The 19,596-nt window shown below is 44.5% G+C and overlaps 1 protein-coding gene across 1 annotated transcript in view; it reads right to left on the bottom strand.

The window, feature by feature from the left end:
* Positions 1–19,596, bottom strand: part of dscc1 (DNA replication and sister chromatid cohesion 1) — a 163,241-nt gene that overhangs the window by 131,908 nt on the left and 11,737 nt on the right. The window contains exons 2-3 of the mRNA XM_039736970.1: positions 15,983–16,151; positions 631–759 (exon numbers count right to left, since the gene is read on the bottom strand). Of these exons, the coding sequence (XP_039592904.1) occupies positions 631–759; positions 15,983–16,151 (298 nt within the window). The remainder of the gene's footprint in view (positions 1–630; positions 760–15,982; positions 16,152–19,596) is intronic.

The raw sequence follows: 19,596 nt of genomic DNA, 5'->3' as shown, positions 1-19,596 counted from the left end.
GGAACTATGCAACTGTCTATATCTGGAAAAAATAACACCAGCCTGATACACTAAAGTGAGACATATGGTTCTAAATAATTAATGACTGGTGGTAATCTCTGCAATAGGCGAACATATTTTAACATTGCAAGTACCTCCTTCCCTTCAGTCCTGCTTATGGAAGACAGATTAATAATATTGTCTTTTCATTTAACTTGTCAATTACAAAAATGCTATCAGAACAATTAATAAGCTTTTACTGTATAAAGAACAAAGAATTGCATGAATGAACGAGAAGGCATCTGTATAGCACAATCTATTACGTGAGAGAAAATTGAGTATTTGGTATTTTTCCACAAAAAATAAAATGAAGGATAAAAGCAAACCAAAAATTGCCAAAGATCATTAGGATTTTAACAGTTCGTACATACAACCAAAAACCTGAACATGAACTACTAATGGGTTTGTCTGAAGACCATGCCTTTCAAATAACAGTGAAAAAAAGAAATTCTCAGATACTATTTGATTGAATCATTGATTTCTTATATCATTTATACAATTTTACTAAAGACTGAACTTATACAAATAAAAAAAATGCCTTTGAAAACAAAGTTCTGATCATGAATATGGCCATTAAGACTATATAATTACCTTTGTTGAACTATGTTCTTCCTTGATACAGAGTCCTTCATACTGGTTCTCCAAAAGAAGCTTTTTTAGCTTTTTCAACTTTGGTCGACATTTCCTTAGTTCCCAATAGCAATTGGAAAAACCATAAACCTAAAGGAAGAAAAACACACTTATGCATTCCTTGATAGATGAAATATGCAAGTTAAACTGACTTACAGCATAATATATTACTACTTCTTAAATACATTGTTACCATTTATGTACTTAGTAAATGCAGTCCTTCTTAAGGAGGACATCTGGCTTCACCCGGAAAGCAATATGGAAAAAGTCCTTAAGAGTGTGTTATAGAACACCCAATACGGAAAGTAAATTTCAACACACATCGTTTTAGTAGTATTAAAAAGGCACAGAGGGATGTAGTCATGGGAGACTTTAATGATCCTAAATATTAAATGTAATAATCAGGTCAGGATAAAATTGAGAATGTAAAGGTGATTGAATGATTAGGGACAAGCAACAATAATATAATGGTCAGTGTTATGGAATTTAAATTTAACATTAGCAGGGTATATTTTCACTAGAAGCGGCAAAGTCTAGGATAGACAGGGTTATGTTTTTAAGTGTGGAGACAGTCAAGAAGATGTTGAACAGGTTTAATAAGGAGTTAAAAAAGAAGCAGCTGTATAATGTGCATAAGTTTAAGAAGGATATTTAGGAAGGCTAAAAGGCAGCTAGACAGGAATATAGCAGATAAGGCAAAATATGACCCAAAGATATTCTTTTAATATTTTAGTTCTAAAAAAACAGCATCTGGAATAGAGGGGAATTAAAATAACTAAAGACAGTGGAATGGAAGATGCTCTCAGCTTGTATTTTTCCCAAGGTCTTCACATATGAGGAAACAAAGATCCTTCCAGTGGTTAATGGGTCTACTAAAGAGCGATTTGGAAATTGCATAGGGAGAAGTAGTGTTCAAATTATATAGGCTGAAATCAAACAAATCACCATGAGAGGATATTATCCTCAACCTAATAAGGAGGTTAGCGAGTACATATATAAACCCTGTGGAAATTCCAAAGGACTGGAAAACTATAAATATAATCCCATTACAAAAAAAGGGTGACTGGGAAGATCCAAACAACTATAGGCCAGTAAGCATAATGTGCTTCACAGGTGTATTAATTAATGTAATTATTAAGGGAACGTCATGAGCAAAACCTGTTTAGAACAGAGGTTTTACTGAACAGTCAGCACGGTTACAGCAGGGGGAGATCATGATTCACCACCATGCCGGAATTAAATAAGGAAGCAACAAAGGATATACCCAAAGTAGAGCATATGATATTGTTTATCTTGACTTACAGAAAGCATTTGATATGGTGCCACATGAGATGTTGGGCGTCAAACTAAAAGAAATCTGAGTTCAGGGTGTTTGTAGATGAATGCAAAATTGGCTCAGACACAGGAAGCAGAGGGTTATGGTGTGAGGAACCCACTAAGAACTGGCTGATCTTAAGAGTGGTGTTCCGCAGGGGTCAGTGCTAGGACTCCTGTCATGTTTTATTTCATATACAAATATAATATCTCAATATACTGTATCTCTAAATCTATTATATATATATATATATATATATATATATAAATAAACTATAGATAGATATACATATACATATCTATACATATATAGTTACGGTCATGGCCAAAATTATCGGCATCCCTGGAATTTTCCCAAAAAATGAACCATTTCTCCCAGAAAACTGTTGCAATTACAAATGTTTTGGTATACACAGGTTTATTTCCTTTATGTGCATTGGAACAACACAAAAAAACAGAAAAGAAGCCAAATATGACATTTCACACAAAACTCAAAAACCGGGCTGGACAAAATTATTGGCACTCTCAACTTAATATTTGGTTGCACGCCCTTTGGAATAAATAACTGAAATCAAGCACTTCCTATAACCATCAACAAACTTCTTACATCTCTCAACTGGTGCTGGGCGATATGACGATATATATCGTGGGGACGATAGAAAAGTGTCTATCGTCCTATTTCTCTTCTATCGTTTCTAACCTAATTTTATCAATTACTAAAGAAAATATTGTATTAAATAGGCTATGACAAATGAATGATAATGTCTTGTCGCTATGCAATGCATACTCTACCCTTTATATAAGTGATAATCAAGAATAAAAATGAACTATTTCGCAAAGAAACTCCATCTTGTGGTTTAGTGACAGTTCAGTTAAATGTCACTTCAAAATAAAGTTGCAAAAAAAAGTATGCAATGATATTTTTTTTAAACTTTTCAGAGAATAACTGGAAACGTACTTTATTGTGGGTGGTATACCGTGATATATATCGTTATTGTGATATAAAATAATCCATATCATGATATAGGATTTTTCCATATCGCCCAGCACTACTCTCAACTGGAATTTCCGACCACTCTTCTTTTGCAAATTGCTCAAGGTCCCTCAGATTTGAAGGGTGCCTTCTCCCAACAGCAATTTTGAGATCTCTCCATAAGTGTTCAAATCAGATTTAAATCCGGACTCATTGCTGGCCACTTCAGAACTCTCCAGCGCTTTGTCATCAACTATTTCTCGGTGCTTTTAGAGGTATGTTTGGGGTCATTGTCCTGCTAGAACACCCATGACCTCTGACGCAGATCCAGCTTTCTGACACTGGGCCCTACATTGCGCCCCAATATCTTTTGGTAGTCTTCAGATTTCATAATGCCTTGCACACAGTCATACATACACATACACACATATATACGTATACACACAAACATACACTCACCTAAAGGATTATTAGGAACACCAGTTCAATTTCTCATTAATGCAATTATCTAATCAACCAATCACATGGCAGTTGCTTCAATGCATTTAGGGGTGTGGTCCTGGTCAAGACAATCTCCTGAACTCCAAACTGAATGTCAGAATGGGAAAGAAAGGTGATTTAAGCAATTTTGAGCGTGGCATGGTTGTTGGTGCCAGACGGGCCGGTCTGAGTATTTCACAATCTGCTCAGTTACTGGGATTTTCACGCACAACCATTTCTAGGGTTTACAAAGAATGGTATGAAAAGGGAAAAACATCCAGTATGCGGCAGTCCTGTGGGCAAAAATGCCTCGTTGATGCTAGAGGTCAGAGGAGAATGGGCCGACTGATTCAAGCTGATAGAAGAGCAACTTTGACTGAAATAACCACTCGTTACAACCGAGGTATGCAGCAAAGCATTTGTGAAGCCACAACACGCACAACCTTGAGGCGGATGGGCTATAACAGCAGAAGACCCCACCGGGTACCACTCATCTCCACTACAAATAGGAAAAAGAGGCTACAATTTGCACAAGCTCACCAATATTGGACAGTTGAAGACTGGAAAAATGTTGCCTGGTCTAATGAGTCTCGATTTCTGTTGAGACATTCAAATGGTAGTCAGAATTTGGCGTAAACAGAATGAGAACATGGATCCATCATGCCTTGTTACCACTGTGCAGGCTGGTGACCTCAACCCAATAGAGCATCTTTGGGATGTGGTGGAACGGGAGCTTCGTGCCCTGGATGTGCATCCCACAAATTTCCATCAACTGCAAGATGCTATCCTATGAATATGGGCCAACATTTCTAAAGAATGCTTTCAGCACCTTGTTGAATCAATGCCACGTAGAATTAAGGCAGTTCTGAAGGCAAAAGGGGGTCAAACACCATATTAGTATGGTGTTCCTAATAATCCTTTAGGTGAGTGTGTGTATATATATATATATATATATATATATATATATATGCTACAGAAACTGGCTCTTGGGACGTGGAATGTCACCTCTCTGAAGCGGAAGGAGCCAGAGCTAGTGCGTGAGGTTCCGGCTAGATATAGTCGGACTCACCTCGAAGCACAGCTTGGACTCTGGAACCAATCTCCTTGAGAGGGGCTGGACTCTCTACCACTCTGGAGTTGCCCCCGGTGAGAGGCGCCGAGCAGGTGTGGGCATACTTATTGCCCCCACTTGGAGCCTGTGCATTGGGGTTTACCCGGTGGACGAGAGGGTGGCCTCCCTCCGCCTTCGGGGTGGGGGAAGGGTCCTGACTGTTTGTGCGTATGCCAACAGCAGTTTGGAGTATCCACCCTTTTGGGGTCTCTGAGGGGTGCTAGAGGGCATACCTTCTGGGATTCCCTCGCTTTGCTGGGAGACTTCAATGCTCACGTGGGCAATGACAGTGAGACCTGGAAGGGCGTGATTGGGAGGAATGGCCCCGATCTGAACCCGAGCGGTGTTTTGTTATTGGACTTCTGTGCTCGCCACGGATTGTCCATAACGAACACCATGTTCAAGCATAAGGGTGTTCATATGTGCACTTGGCACCAGGACACCCTAGGCCTCAGGTCGATGATCGACTTTGTGGTGTGTCGCCGGACTTGCGCCATATGTCTTGGACACTCGGGTGAAGAGAGGGGCGAGCTGTCAACTGATCACCACCTGGTGGTGAGTTGGCTTCGATGGTGGGGAAGATGCCGGTCAGACCTGGTAGGCCCAAACGTGTTGTGAGGGTCTGCTGGGAACGGCTGGCAGAGTCCCCTGTCAGAAGTAGCTTCAACTCCCACCTCCGCAGAACTTCAACCACGCCCCGAGGGAGGTGGGGACATTGAGTCCAATGGGCCATGTTCCGTGCCTCTATTGTTGAGGCGGCTGACCGGAGCTGTGGCCGCAAGGTGGTCGGTGCCTGTCGCGGCGGCAATCCCCAACCCGTTGGTGGACACCGTGAGGGATGCCGTCAAGCTGAAGAAGGAGTCCTATAGGACTTTTTGTCCTGTGGGTCTCTGGAGGCAGCTGATAGGTACCGGCAGGCCAAGCGGAACGGCTTCGTTGTTGCTGAGGCAAAACTCGGGCATGGGAGGAGTTTGGAGGCCATGGAGAACGACTTTGGACGGCTTCGAGGAGATTCTGGTCCACCGTCCGGCCTCAGGAGGGGAAGCAGTGCAGTGTCAACACCATATATGGTGGGGATGGTGCGCTGCTGACCTCACTGACGTTGGTCGTGTGGGAGGAGTACTTCAAGACCTCCTCAATCCCACTAACATGCCTTCCAATGAGGAAGCAGAGCCTGGGGACTCTGAGGTGGGCTCTCCCATCTCTGGGACTGAAGTCACCGAGGTGGTCAAAAACTCCTTGGTGGCAGGGCCCCGGGTGGATGAGATACGCCGAGTTCCTTAAGGCTCTGGATGTTGTAGGACTGTCTTGGTTGACACGCCTCTGCAACATCGCATGGACATCGGGACAGTGCCTCTGGATTGGCAGACCGGGGTGGTGGTCCCCCTCTTTAAAAAGGGGGACCGGAGGGTGTGTTCCAACTATAGAGGGATCACACTCCTCAGCCTCCCTGGAAAAGTCTATTCGGGGTTCTGGAGAGGAGGGTCCGCCGGATAGTCAACCTCGGATTCAGGAGGAACAGTGTGGTTTTCGTCCCTGGTCGCGAACAGTGGACCAGCTCTTCACCCTTAGCAGAGTCCTGGAGGGTGCATGGGAGTTTGCCCGACCAGTCTACATGTGTTTTGTGGACTTGGAAAAGGCATTGACCGTCCCTCGGGAATCCTGTGGGGGTGCTCGGGAGTATGGGGTACCGGACCCCTGATAAGAGCTGTTCGGTCTCTGTACAACCGTGTCAGAGCTTGGTCCGCATTGCCGCAGTAAGTCGAGCCCGCTTCCAGTGAGAGTTGGACTCCGCCAGGGCTGCCCTTTGTCACCATTCTGTTCATAACTTTATGGACAGAATTTCTAGGGCAGCCAGGGTGTTGAAGGGGTCCGTTTGGTGGACTCAGGATTGGGTCACTGCTTTTGCAGATGATGTTGTCCTGTTTGCTTCATCAGGCCGTGATCTTCAGCTCTCTGGATCGGTTCGCAGCTGAGTGTGAAGCGGCTGGGATGAGAATCAGCACCTCCAAATCCGAGCATGGTCCTCAGCCGAAAAGGGTGGAGTGCCCTCTCAGGGTTGGGGAGAGATCCTGCCCCAAGTGGAGGAGTTCAAGTATCTCGGGTCTTGTTCACGAGTGAGGGAAGAATGGAGCGTGAGATCGACAGGCGGATCGGTGCGGCATCCGCAGTGATGCGGGCTCTGCATCGGTCTGTCGTGGTGAAAAGGAGCTGAGCCGTAAGGCAAAGCTCTCAATTTACCAGTCGATCTACCTCCTACCCTCACCTATGGTCATGAGCTATGGGTAGTGACCAAAGAACGAGATCGCTAATACAAGCGGCTGAAATGAGTTTCCTCCGCAGGGTGTCTGGGCTTTCCCTTAAAGATAGGGTGAGAAGCTCAGTCATCCGGGAGGGGCTCAGAGTAGAGCCGCTGCTCCTCCGCATCGAGAGGAGTCAGATGAGGTGGCTCGGGCATCTGATCAGGATGCCTCCTGGGCGCCCCCTGGTGAGGTGTTCGGGCACGTCCAACCGGGAGGAGGCCCGGGGAAGACCCAGGACACGCTGGAGGGACTATGTCTGGCTGGCCTGGGAACGCCTTTGGGATTCTCCCGAAGAGCTGGAAGAAGTGGCCGGGAGAGGGAAGTCTGGGCCTCTCTGCTTAAGCTGCTGCCCCTGCGACCCAACCTCGGATAAGCCGAAGAGGATCGATGGATGGACATACATTATATATATATATATATATATTGTGAACGGTGGCCCCGGCACAGACAGACGGACATCATATTTTTACCACACACTATTTATTTACACTATTTACAATAACAAGTTCAAATCACGCACTCACAACCCCAGCCCTTGGCACTGAATCCCCCAAAGTCCAGGGCCCACAGTCTCTGTGCCTTTGTCCTGGCCGCCTCCTGTCCTCGCCTCTCAGCTCAGTCTGCTTCCTCCCGACTTCCACCAATGACTGGAGGGAGGCGGCCCTAAATAAGGCTCCCGGATGAGCCCCAGGTGTTCCGTCCTTAGCCACGCCAAGCGTGGCGGAAGTGTCGGCTGTCTTCCTGGCAGCTCTCCGGGTGCCACACAAAGTCTTCCCCCCGGCACTTCCTGGTGTGGCGGAAGTGCCGGGCTCCCGGGATAATTAGGCACCGGGGCGCCGCCTGGCGGTGGCCACGGGTCCCTACAGGGCTGGGCTTCAAAGCCCTGTACCCGAGGCCCCTGCCTAACCAGGACGGACGCCCCCACTCTGTCTGGAGGAGGCACTCGCCCTCCTCCGGTCCTCCAAGGCGTCCCGGCCGGGCTCCAACCCCGACCGGCAACCGCCCGGGATAAACCGCATCGGCGCCGCCTGGCGGTGACCACGGGCCCCTACAGGGAAGGGCTTCCATGCCCTCAACCCGTGGCCCCCAACAGAACCAGGACGGACGCCCCCTCGCGGTCTGGAGGAGGCACAAGCCCTCCTCACGTCCTCCTGGCCCCGCCGGCTCCAGCACCGGCCGGGGCCACAGTGCCCACCGCTAGCGAGGACACGTGGGTCCGAACGGCACAACCCGAAAGGGCAGCACGTCCCCAGCGAGGGTCCTACTATGTCCCCAGGGTCCAACACGGCACCCTGGGACATCTGTCTTCGCACCCTCGCGGCAAACGCCCCTGTGGTCTGCGCCGCTCGCCCCGCTGTCTCCCCAGCGGGTCACCGTGAGCCTACCGGCGTGGAGCACTCCTGAGCGCCCGCTCCAGGAGGGCAGGTCCCTGTCGACGCCGGCCTCAGCGCCGCCGGGCTTCGGCCTGTAAAATAAAGGAACAGAGGGCCAGAAGCACAGCCAGGACACTCACCCCGAGCGCCCCGTCGGTCTCCGTATCGACCGTGCTCCTGCCCCTCCGACAGCCCCCAACTTGCCTGCCGAAGTCCTCCGCCGCAGGTTCCATGCCCGTCCGCTCGTCGGCCTCGGCACCGCTCTCGCAGGCAGCTCGCCCAGCCGCCCAGGGGATCTCCTCTGTCCATCCAGAGGACGGCCCAGCGCCGCGTCCTCTCCTATCGGAGGAATCGGCATTCACCCTTCGATTCCTCCTTCTTCTCTTGGACGCGCTGACGGTCTGGGTCTGAGCACAGCAAAAGCTCAAATCCAGCCCCGTCTGCGTCCAGGCAGAGCGACAGGAGACAGCTGCGGGCTTGAAGCGCAGGGCGCTAGGACCCAGGGCACTCAGCAGCCCCGATCCTACCAGCCCTTGCGTGTTCGATCTCCCAGCCTCGCTAGCTGTCTGCACCGCCGCATCCGCTGTTGGGAAGTTGCCTACTCGAGCCGGTCGTCCTGTAAACAGTCACGCCATGTTCGGCGAACCCCCACTTGCTTTACGGAACGGCAACACTCACCACTCCCGCCGTGTTCTGCCTGCCTCCGGTTCCAGCGCCGCGCCGTTCCTCCGTCTCACGCGGTGTCAGTCCCGACGCGACCGCCTTCTCCATCAGCTGCTCACACTGAGCGACTAGAACACGCAGCAACTCCTCAAAAGACGGCTTGGCGGGCGAAGGGACTCCTCCGACACGCCGAGCCGCTGGTGGAGAGAGAGAGAGAGACAGACGTCGGTGGGCTTACCTGTCCATCAGCTCCACGCGACGCCTGCCTCCTCTGGGCCACTCCCTCTGGCCCAATCGGGTCTCGGTTTGGCACGAGACTGGCGTTCCTTGGGCCCGCCTCTATCCAATCATAGGCGGCACGCAAGACACACCGCCAATCCGTGCCTGTCAGCGGGCGGGACTTCCGACCCGCGGCCATCTTGCCTCCCCTGCTCCGAGTGCGGAGACGTGCCTCTTCGCCGCGTTGTGGTTGCGGCGATTCCTTGAGCCGCAGCGGCTCCGACTCCGCAGCCTTCTTTGCTGCCGCCGTCGCCGCGCTGCCGACAGCCCGTGGCCCGGCGTGCTCCTGCCACGGCGCGGATCCGGTTCGTCCCTCCCTGTAGGAATGAAGGTAAGACCGACCCCGAGGGGCCGATGATTGCAGGGCAGGGCACTTACATCCCGGATCCGTCATGCCGAGGCCCCGCCTCGGTGTGGCCTTCTGTGCTGCCACGCCGCCTGGCTGTCCGTCTCGACAGCGCGACTGGAGCCGCTGCGCTCGGGCGATGTCGGGTTCTCCTCCGCACCCGGGGAAAGCCATTCCGCTGTCCGGCGGCGGTTTCTTGGGTGAAACGCTCCCGCGGGGTTGTGCACGGGCCGCTCCCGCGGCCAGTGTGTGGGTTCCGCTGCTGCGCCGGGCCGTTCACAGAAATTTGTTTGAATGCAGGTCCCCGCCTTGCACCAGGCGGAGCATCCTGCCGACTACGCCACTGTGAACGGTGGCCCTGGCACAGACAGACGGACATCATATTTTTACCACACACTATTTATTTACACTATTTACAATAACAAGTTCAAATCACGTGCACTCACAACCCCAGCGCCCTTGGCACTGAATCCCCCAAAGTCCAGGGCCCACAGTCTCTGTGCCTTTGTCCTGGCCGCCTCCTGTCCTCGCTCTCCAGCTCAGTCTGCTTCCTCCCGACTTCCACCAATGACTGGAGGGAGGCGGCCTAAATAAGGCTCCCGGATGAGCCCCAGGTGTTCCGTCCTTAGCCACGCCCAAGCGTGGCGGAAGTGTCGGCTGTCTTCCTGTCTTCCCCCCGGCACTTCCTGGTGTGGCGGAAGTGCCGGGCTCCCGGGATAATTAGGCACCGGGGCGCCGCCTGGCGGTGGCCACGGGTCCCTACAGGGCTGGGCTTCAAAGCCCTGTACCCGAGGCCCCCTGCCTAACCAGGACGGACGCCCCACTCTGTCTGGAGGAGGCACTCGCCTCCTCCGGTCCTCCAAGCGCCCCGGCCGGGCTCCAACCCGACCGCAACCGCACGGGATAAACCGGCATCGGGGCGCCGCCTGGCGGTGACCACGGGCCCCTACAGGGAAGGGCTTCCATGCCCTCAACCCGTGGCCCCCAACAGAACCAGGACGGACGCCCCCTCACGGTCTGGAGGAGGCACAAGCCCTCCTCACGTCCTCCTGCGTCCCGGCCAGGGGCCACAAAATAAATATATATATATATATATATATATATATATATATACACACACACACATACACACATATAGATATATACACACATATAGATACATATATATATACACATATACATACACACATATTCAGATCTACATATTATATATATATATATATATATATATATATATTTATATTTTAAGGGTTGGACTTGATTAAAAAAATTACTCTAATTAGAGGCTGTGTAATAATTAATCTTGATTAATCGTAAGTAATCACACATGAAAATTTGCCCCAAATCACAAATGTTTTTTTTTAATTAAAAGAGTTTTAGTTGGCGACAGAATCAACTAATAGACATGAATATTGTAAACTCAAGCTCTTTTAATTTCTGAAAAAAAAAAATGCTTTTAAACTGCATTTCAATTCAAAACAGAAACATAAATATCATCCCTGGCTAAAATTGGGCAGACTTAAAAATAAAGTGGTATTTTAAGTACTTTAAGTACATTTTCAGAATGGTATTGTCTTTAAATAATAACAAAAATTTCAACTTTTTTCTTCTTAAAAAAATAAGGCAGAAACATAAAAGGTAATTGGACCAGCTTCACCTTTAAACTCTGAGTAACCTTAGCCAAAATTATTTTGTACATTAGGCTAAAACGGGATATATATATATAACACATATATACCCGCGCTTCGCAGCGGAGAAGAAGTGTTAAAGAAGTTATGAAAAAGAAAAGGGAACTTTTTAAAATAACGTAACATGATTGTCAATATACAGTAATTGTTTTGTGAGTGTTATGAGTGTTGCTGTCATCAAGGATTTGATTATCATTATTTCTTTCAATCAGGTTCGTATTTGTAGGATGTGTTGTGTTCAAGTTACATTCCGTGTTTGTCAATCGTTGTAAAGATAACAGGTTTCATTCATCGATTCGTTTCTTACTACATCAATAAACAGCTCGTCTTCCTCTTTATCTGAGACGTGACACACTGCATGCACAGGTTTTTGTTTTTTTTTTTACACTGTCTTCCTTTAGTGGGACATTGACTTTTTTCACCGTGTGCTTTGTTTCCGCAGTAGCTGCACTTATGAATATGCTTGTATGTATCACACGCTTCATATTTTTTTGCTGCCTTCTCAATTGTGTAATTCGGTTTTTGTTCAGTACTCTTTGGAACTGTTGCTTTTTGTCTGTGCACTGCGTCATTTCATGTGAGCCGCTTGGTGTACATGCATCGAAGGTTCCCAGCTGTGCTGGTGCCATCTCGTGCGATGTCCACGGCTGTATTTAATGTTAGCTAAGACCCGGCACTTACATGTTTCTCTCGCAGTTTCGCCGAGTTTGTGCCAACCACCACCCTGACCATCTCATCTTCCTCTGCATAAGCACAGTCCTTCACCCGTGAATATTTATCGGCAGTGTTTCTATTGGATTGCCGCTGACGGACGGCCTTATATGGGCAGGCAGAAGTCTATTATAGTATATGGACGAAAAAATAGGTTCCAGTTGTGACCATTACGTGTACAATTTCGAAATGAAACCTGCCCAACTTTTGTAAGGAAGCTGTAAGGAATGAGCCTGCCAAATTTCAGCCTTCTACCTACACGGGAACTTGGAGAATTAGTGATGAGTGAGTCAGTCTGCTTCTGCTGATTGACACATTTACAAAACAAAAGATGCTAATGGAGAGGTGTGATAGAATTTAAGGTAGCCCAGGATTACAAGTTTTTTCATAGGCTTCAGGGATTCTAGTGTTAAGACTCTGGGTAATGTATCCACATACTCCACTGCTGTGACACTCTTGGAGATGCGCTTATCCTGTTTGTAGAAGGTTTGTTATCCTCCGCCAAATTATTTTTCGTAAACAGCAACATCAGGCAGGCAAGTCAGTTCAGCAATCCTGAAAAAATAAAACTATTTTTCACTTTTGTTATTTGTTTATGGGCAAGTGTATTTAACTGGCGGACAAGTGGATTTTCTAAGTTTACTTGTCCGTGGACAAGTAGAAACAAATTGAATATCCACACCCCTGATCATCCTCAAGCCAATAGGGGAACTGGTTTGGGGCTGGTGGGGACATAGTATCTATAATAAATAAACAAATAAATAAAAAAGGCATTAAAGAACATTTGGCAGATGGATGCACATTTGTTCCAGTAATTCTCCAGACACTCCTTCACAACAGAGCAACACAATACTCAACTACAGGCAATCCACCTGCAGCTCTTATGATTGGTAGTGAACGTGCACTTCCACTGGATCACCTTTGTGCTCAATCAACTCTGTCCAGTGTGATGCACACACACAACGTGTCAAAAAAAGAATAAGATGAAGCAACACCTTGACAGGTCACAATGGGTCAGAATACCAGACATAACTGTACCAGATTACGTCAGCATCTAGAGGCCAGAGAGAGATCACAAACTGATATATTTTTGGATGTCTCCGTTAAAAGTAATTAGCCAATTAGGACCTGCCACATATCGTCTAGCTGATGGTTCCTGATGACATGCAAGCTGCCACTGCAGTGTACATGCATCACCAGTGCCAAGCTATGTCTCTTCATGTTTTATAGCATTGTGGCTCGATTCAGCTGCGGGATAACCTTCAACTGAATACTCCAGATTTGCAGATTTGTGTCCAGACGTGGCCAGCCTGACTTAAAGATTTTCTCAATGATTTTCCCAGTTCACTTGACTTTAGAATGACATTTGGTTTTGAGAAAAAAAACTCTTTTCAACAGTTTAGTTATTTCTGTAATAGTTCAAGACTACATTACATTTGTAATAATTACATTTTGCAACAGTGTGTGCTTTTTTTACCGTAAAGTGTTTGAAGTTGGAGAGGGACTTCTGGCGGGAATGTGGAATAAGCATTTCTTATTGTATGGAACACTGTATGCTCAAAGAACAAAAAACATACGCTCCAAATGGAGGTTAAATTATCATGGAGGTGCAGTCTGATGGTAACCTTGGAGACCTGGTGACTCCAAAATATTACTCTTTTGGTATTTCACCAGCAGTAATGTTGGAAGACATTTTTCTACCTCTCTTACCATCCTCCTCACTTTGCATGGGAGCAAAATAAACTTGGATCCATATCTGGGAAAGTTGGTAACAGTTCCAGGTGAATTGAACTTGTTATTAATTAAACATGAGAACACGGTGCCGCAGCGGTAGCAAGTTCACGTATCGTTCCTGCCTCGTGCTGTATATTTGCTGAGGCTGGCGCGACACTAAGGATAGATGGATAGAATAATTAAACACGTACTATGAAGATATTTCAATGTTCCTTAAAAGTTTTGAAGAATCGTTGTTGTAAGCTTACAGATGGCTTAACGTCTATTACAGAGCTGATTGTGTGGTGACTGGGTATTTGGGGAAAGAAAAGTAATGACAGGAATTGGAGGTTAGTACGTTTGAAAGAGACAGTACTGCTACAATAAATTTCATCAAAGGTTGTGCATGGCGCAACAGCATCTTGTCTTGAGACATGAACAATCACTGCGCCATTGTGTTCCCATGTTTAATAACATGCTTTCATTCCAATCATTATGAAAATAAAATCACGTATACATCTCAGTATTTTAATTATTCAGAGAACTTTAATATCACGAATGTAATGGTTTCTGAGTTCTATCGGAGAAAGAGAAAGAACGGAAGCACGTAGTGATTCACACACAGATTACATTGAAGATCAAATACAAAACAAAGCATTTAACTTGCTACTACTATTAAATATATACTAATAAAGTTGACATTTTGTGCTTTTTCCCCCCACTGTGTGCCCGTTTTTTGTCTGTACCCTAATAAGCTCAGACGGTGGGCTACAACTCGCCTTTTCACAGCGACTTTGATATGTGACTTTAATTTTGGCACTGTGCGACTTTGTGAACTTAAGCTTTCGAGTTTCTCCAACATGCTATGTCACTCGATCAACTTCCTTTTGTTGTTTATTACACTGTTTAAATCAACAAATAGTATGTTTTTCTTTTGCGTCCACTTGGTATTCACTGAAATTCTCATATTTTCCCCGTACTTTTCCCATTGTCTTTTCACAGCAAGCTAAGCTGAAGGGCTATTTATATTGATTTGCATATTCAAAGAGATGTAATTCTAGGAGGAGTTTGGGCAGAACAGCACGCGCGTGCACGAGCAATAATTTTCACGCTGACTGGGATTTATGGAGCGGAAGAATGCGGAAGTTGGAGTACGCACAGATTCCTGCATCTTCATTTTTCTGTGCGTAAGCACATTTCGGCTTTTGTGCTTACATCATGTTATAGTGTAAATTCTACGCACACCGTTATGCATGAGGCCCCAGGTCTTTTTGTGTTGCTGAGTTCACCAGTGCTTGCTTTCTTTCTCAGGATGTACCAAACTGTAGATTTTGCCACTCTTAATATTGTACCAATTTCTCGGATGGGTTTTTTCTGTTTTCGCAGCTTAAGGATGGCTTCTTTCACCTGCATGGAGAGCTCCTTTGACCGCATGTTGTCTGTTCACAGCAAAATCTTCCACATGCAAGCACCACACCTCAAATCAACTCCAGGCCTTTTATCTGCTTAATTGATGATGACATAACAACGAACTTACCCACACCTGCCCATGAAATAGCCTTTGAGTCAATTGTCCAATTACTTTTGAGCCTCTGAAATGAAGGGATTGTGTTAAAAAATGCTTTAGTTGCCTCACATTTTTATTCAATCTTTTTGTTCAACCCTCTGAATTAAATCTGAAAGTCTGCACTTCAACTGCATCTGAGTTGTTTCATTTAAAATTCATTGTGGTAATGTACAGAACCAAAATTAGAAAAAAGTTGTCTGTCCAAATATTTATGGACCTAACTCTATAACTGTGGAACATGTGGTTTTGTTAAAAAATAATTTCTTGATGATGGATATTTTTTTTCTCAAAAATAAATAAGCAAAGTCTGCATCTCTCATTTGTTAAGCATGAGATTCATGTAATGCAGCAAAAAGTGACTTTTTTGCTTTTTTATTTTTATAACCCTAGCTAGTCATCTTTTCCTGGAGTGTTAATAATTATGGAGGAATCTGTGGATAGATATATATTACATCCACACACATGCACCAGTATTTTTTTCCATAATAAATGTTTTTTTACTGGATGTTTTCCTGCTGCATGGTGTACAAGACTCTTTAATTTACTATATTAACCAAGAATGTAGACAGTGGAATGTTTTAAGTAACTTGACCAACTTCACATACCATTGATATCAGAAGTTTATACATGCAAAGGAATAAATTGGTCGGAAGGTGTGGGAATGACTGGAAATGTAAATAACAGACTGCGTCCTGCTTTATTACAGCTTCCTCGTTTCATCAAGAAAGAAAATTTCTAAAAACCAACAATATTTCTCTGACAAATTAAAATTCTAAGGACTAAGATAATTACCTGAGAATGAATTATTTTGTGACCAGAAAGATCTTCACTGAGATTATCAAGTGTTCTTCCATTAGGGATAAACAGCAGCAGATTTGATGTATCAGCTATTTTCAGTTCATATGTTTCATCTGCACTGCACAATACAGCATGCTCATTTTTATCTCCCCGGATAACAAGGCTGAAAAACATGGGGGATAGGGGTGGAACAGTTGCATATAATACCAATTAATACATTAAAATATTACATAAATGCATTTGTTACTGAAAACTGAATAACAGCAAAGCATTATTGAGACAGTGACTACATCTTCAGCCTCACATCCCACTGGTACAGATCCTGGATTGGACACAATTAGTGTTAAATTTCCATGTATTCCTTAACACACTATAAATTCACACAGACCACTTTAAAAATCACATAATATAAAGGAGTGTAGATTTTGAAAATTAAATAAATTACTGATACCAGGAGATTACTGTGAGACTGTGAACATATAAATACAACTTTTAACTCTGGAATGGTTTGGGCAATTACTAGTAATTCTCCAATCACATGGACTCAATCTAAGTCAGATGATTTTAACTACAGAAGGCTATCAGTTATCAGTAACTTGACCAATCACATAAATTATCTGCTTTTTGAAGGTTTTTGGTAATTTAGTTGTAGTGTTCCTTTATTCAAAGTACTAGCAAAATACCCGCGCTTCGCAGCGGTGAAGTACTGCATTGAAATTTTTATTAAGAAGAAAATTAAACCTTTTTAAACTGTGGGACAATATGCCAATAATTATTTGTTAAGGATCTCTTTGTATACCATGTTGTCAGTTCGGCCCTCCGGTTGTAACATGACCAAGCTGTGCGCTGAGCTTACTCTTGAGCATGTAACTTACAGTTGGCCATGTGAACAATAATCTTGTCTCAAATCTCACAGCTTGGATTGCTGCTGTCATAATCGGTTTGAGTTTCATGGTTTGTTTCAATTACGACAGTATTTGCAGGATTTGTTGTGTTGAAGTGACATTTGGCATCTGTCAAGCGTTGTAAGCACACAACCGGTTTCATCGATAAAATCACATCCAGCTTTTGAGAGTTTAAACATTCATAAACATCAAAGTGTCCACTACTGAAATCGTCACCTGTGAATCTAAGATGTTTAAGAGGCATTGGCGGTTGTCGAAAGGTGTAAAATATTTGGCCATTTCAGTACACTTGAAAGAGACAACCGAACAATTCAGCGGCAGCCATCAACTCACATGCAGAACCATAGGTGAAGGGTTTAAGCATTTCACTCTTCTAGTGCTCCTGTGTAGTATAATTATCTCCTGTACCGTCATCAGTCTACACCTTGAACCTGTCCCAGTCATTCAATACATAAGACAGAATGTTCCTCCGGATATCAAGAGTGAGCCTGATATGGCCGTGCAATATGTAACAAAGAGAATGGAAAAGGTAGGTGGTATCTCCGGGCATGGAAACCACTCGGTAAGTGACAGTTCTTTGATCGATAGAATTTCTTGAAGATGGGCCCATAAGTAAAAAAGACTGTTGAAAAGTTCAATATGGCGGCCGACAGTGGCATCATACTACCGAAATAAGTACGTACATTGGTTTCAGTTAGTGGAGGGAAGCCGCCTACCAAATTTTGAGAAGATGGGGCCATAAATAAGAAAGTTCAACATGGCGGACATTGTTGACCGTTATGACCATTACGCGTAGAATTTCGAAATGAAACCTGCTTAACTTTTGTAAGTAAGCTGTAAGGAATGGGCCTGCCAAATTTCAGCCTTCTACCTACACGGGAAGTTGGAGAATTAGTGACTTGTGGAAAATTCAATATGGCGGTCGACAATGGTGTCATACCACTGAAATAAGTACGTACATCGGTTTTGGTTAGCGCAGGGAAGCCGCCTACCAAATTTCGTGAAGATGGGGCCAAAAATAAGAAAGTTCAACATGGCGGACGTTGTCGACCGTTACGTGTAGAATTTCGAAATGAAACCTGCTTAACTTTTGTAAGTAAGCTGTAAGGAATGAGCCTGCCAAATTTCAGCCTTCTACCTACACGGGAACTTGGAGAATTAGTGATAAGTGAGTCAGTGAGTGAGTGAGGGCTTTGCCTTTTATTAGAATAGATTACAGTGGTTGAGGTAGTGTACGCAGAATCCTAAAAACAGAGAGCAGCAAGGAAGACTTTACCAGAGAGAGACTGGAATATTAGCATTTACATTACTGAAACCTGACTAAAAATAAAAGAAAAATGAATTGTAGAAGTCATCCTGTGCAATTAGATACATGAAAAGCTACCTTAATTCAGGCCTTTTTACTTTATCCTTTAATTAGAATGGATACTGCCTGTCTGAGTTTGGATGCTGAGCAAGCTTAAAGTTTAGTACAGCAACTCACATTTTCAATCAGAAAAAGAAGAAATAAAGAAGAATTTGAAATTGCTGCTTATTCAACAATAGGCTTGCAAAATGTATCTGTTTTACTTGGAAACTTGTTAAGCAGGTTAGCCTTGTATCTTCTTAAGAAACAATTAAGAACATTTGCTAGATTTGTGGCTTTTAAAACACTTGCACTGTATTATTCATTTGTGTGTGTCACTGAATATAAGTTTTGTTAAGAAACAAGTACTGCATTATTGAAATGACACTGCCTATTTACATTAGTAACATTAGCAATAATTTAATGAGTATGGCAGTCACGAAAATCTAGATATCATACTAAAATTCTTCCTATTCATAAGATTTTTATACGACTCTAATTTGCTGCACAAATAGCTACTGTGAAATCAGCTACAAAACACAAAGAGCACCCATAGCAGGATTTTAGCAAAGACCCCAAACCCCTAAGTGAATTAGGGATCTCAAGTTGAAGAATGAAATGGAGTGATATCAGAGGCAACAAGTTATTTTAGAGTAGCAGAAATATTTTAAAAATATGTCACTGATACACCAGTTAACCACAAAGCAGAGCAAAGTGGTTGAAAAATCTGACCATTTTCTAAATCCCAGTACAAACTAGTAATTACAATTATAAAAACGTCAAAAGTCAAAGTGATGTGTAAATCAAATACTACAGCAATGGGTCTCTGGAGAATCATAGCCAAGATTACTGCATCATAAAATAAAGAAAAATTCTTTTAAAATAGAATGTCAGCTTTTGTCTTCAAAAAAAGTATATTTTTCATTAAGGTTGAAATTATATTCGACTAGTGAAGTTCATTCTGACAGCCCTAATACTTATTGAAAATCCATCTAGGAAAAGCTACAAAAAATAAAAGACTGCTAGTTACAACAATAACACTGATCCTGATTTGATCGCTTGCTTCACAGGCGAAGCGAAGAGAGAGAGAGAGAGAGGAGTTGTGCTATGCTACCGTGAGCTCAACTTTTTAATATACAAAATTTTTTGCTCCTATTGCTTTCATGTTTTAGTTTTGGTTTATTTCTTTTAGTTTATGGTTATTGCTCCATCTGTGTCTTATTGTTTAAGGCACGGTAGTGCAGTCTTTAGCAGATTATCCAGTTCAGAGAATTCATAAGCACTAGTGGTCTTTCATCCACACCAAGATTTTAATAGTATTTTAGAGAAAAGATTGCACAGGGGAGTTAGAATTGCAG

The sequence above is a fragment of the Polypterus senegalus genome, chromosome 15, assembly GCF_016835505.1.
Source record: "Polypterus senegalus isolate Bchr_013 chromosome 15, ASM1683550v1, whole genome shotgun sequence".
In the NCBI taxonomy this organism is placed as follows: Eukaryota; Metazoa; Chordata; class Cladistia; order Polypteriformes; family Polypteridae; genus Polypterus; species Polypterus senegalus.
Note: the sequence above shows the minus strand (reverse complement) of the source record. Positions and strands in the feature narration are given on the sequence as shown.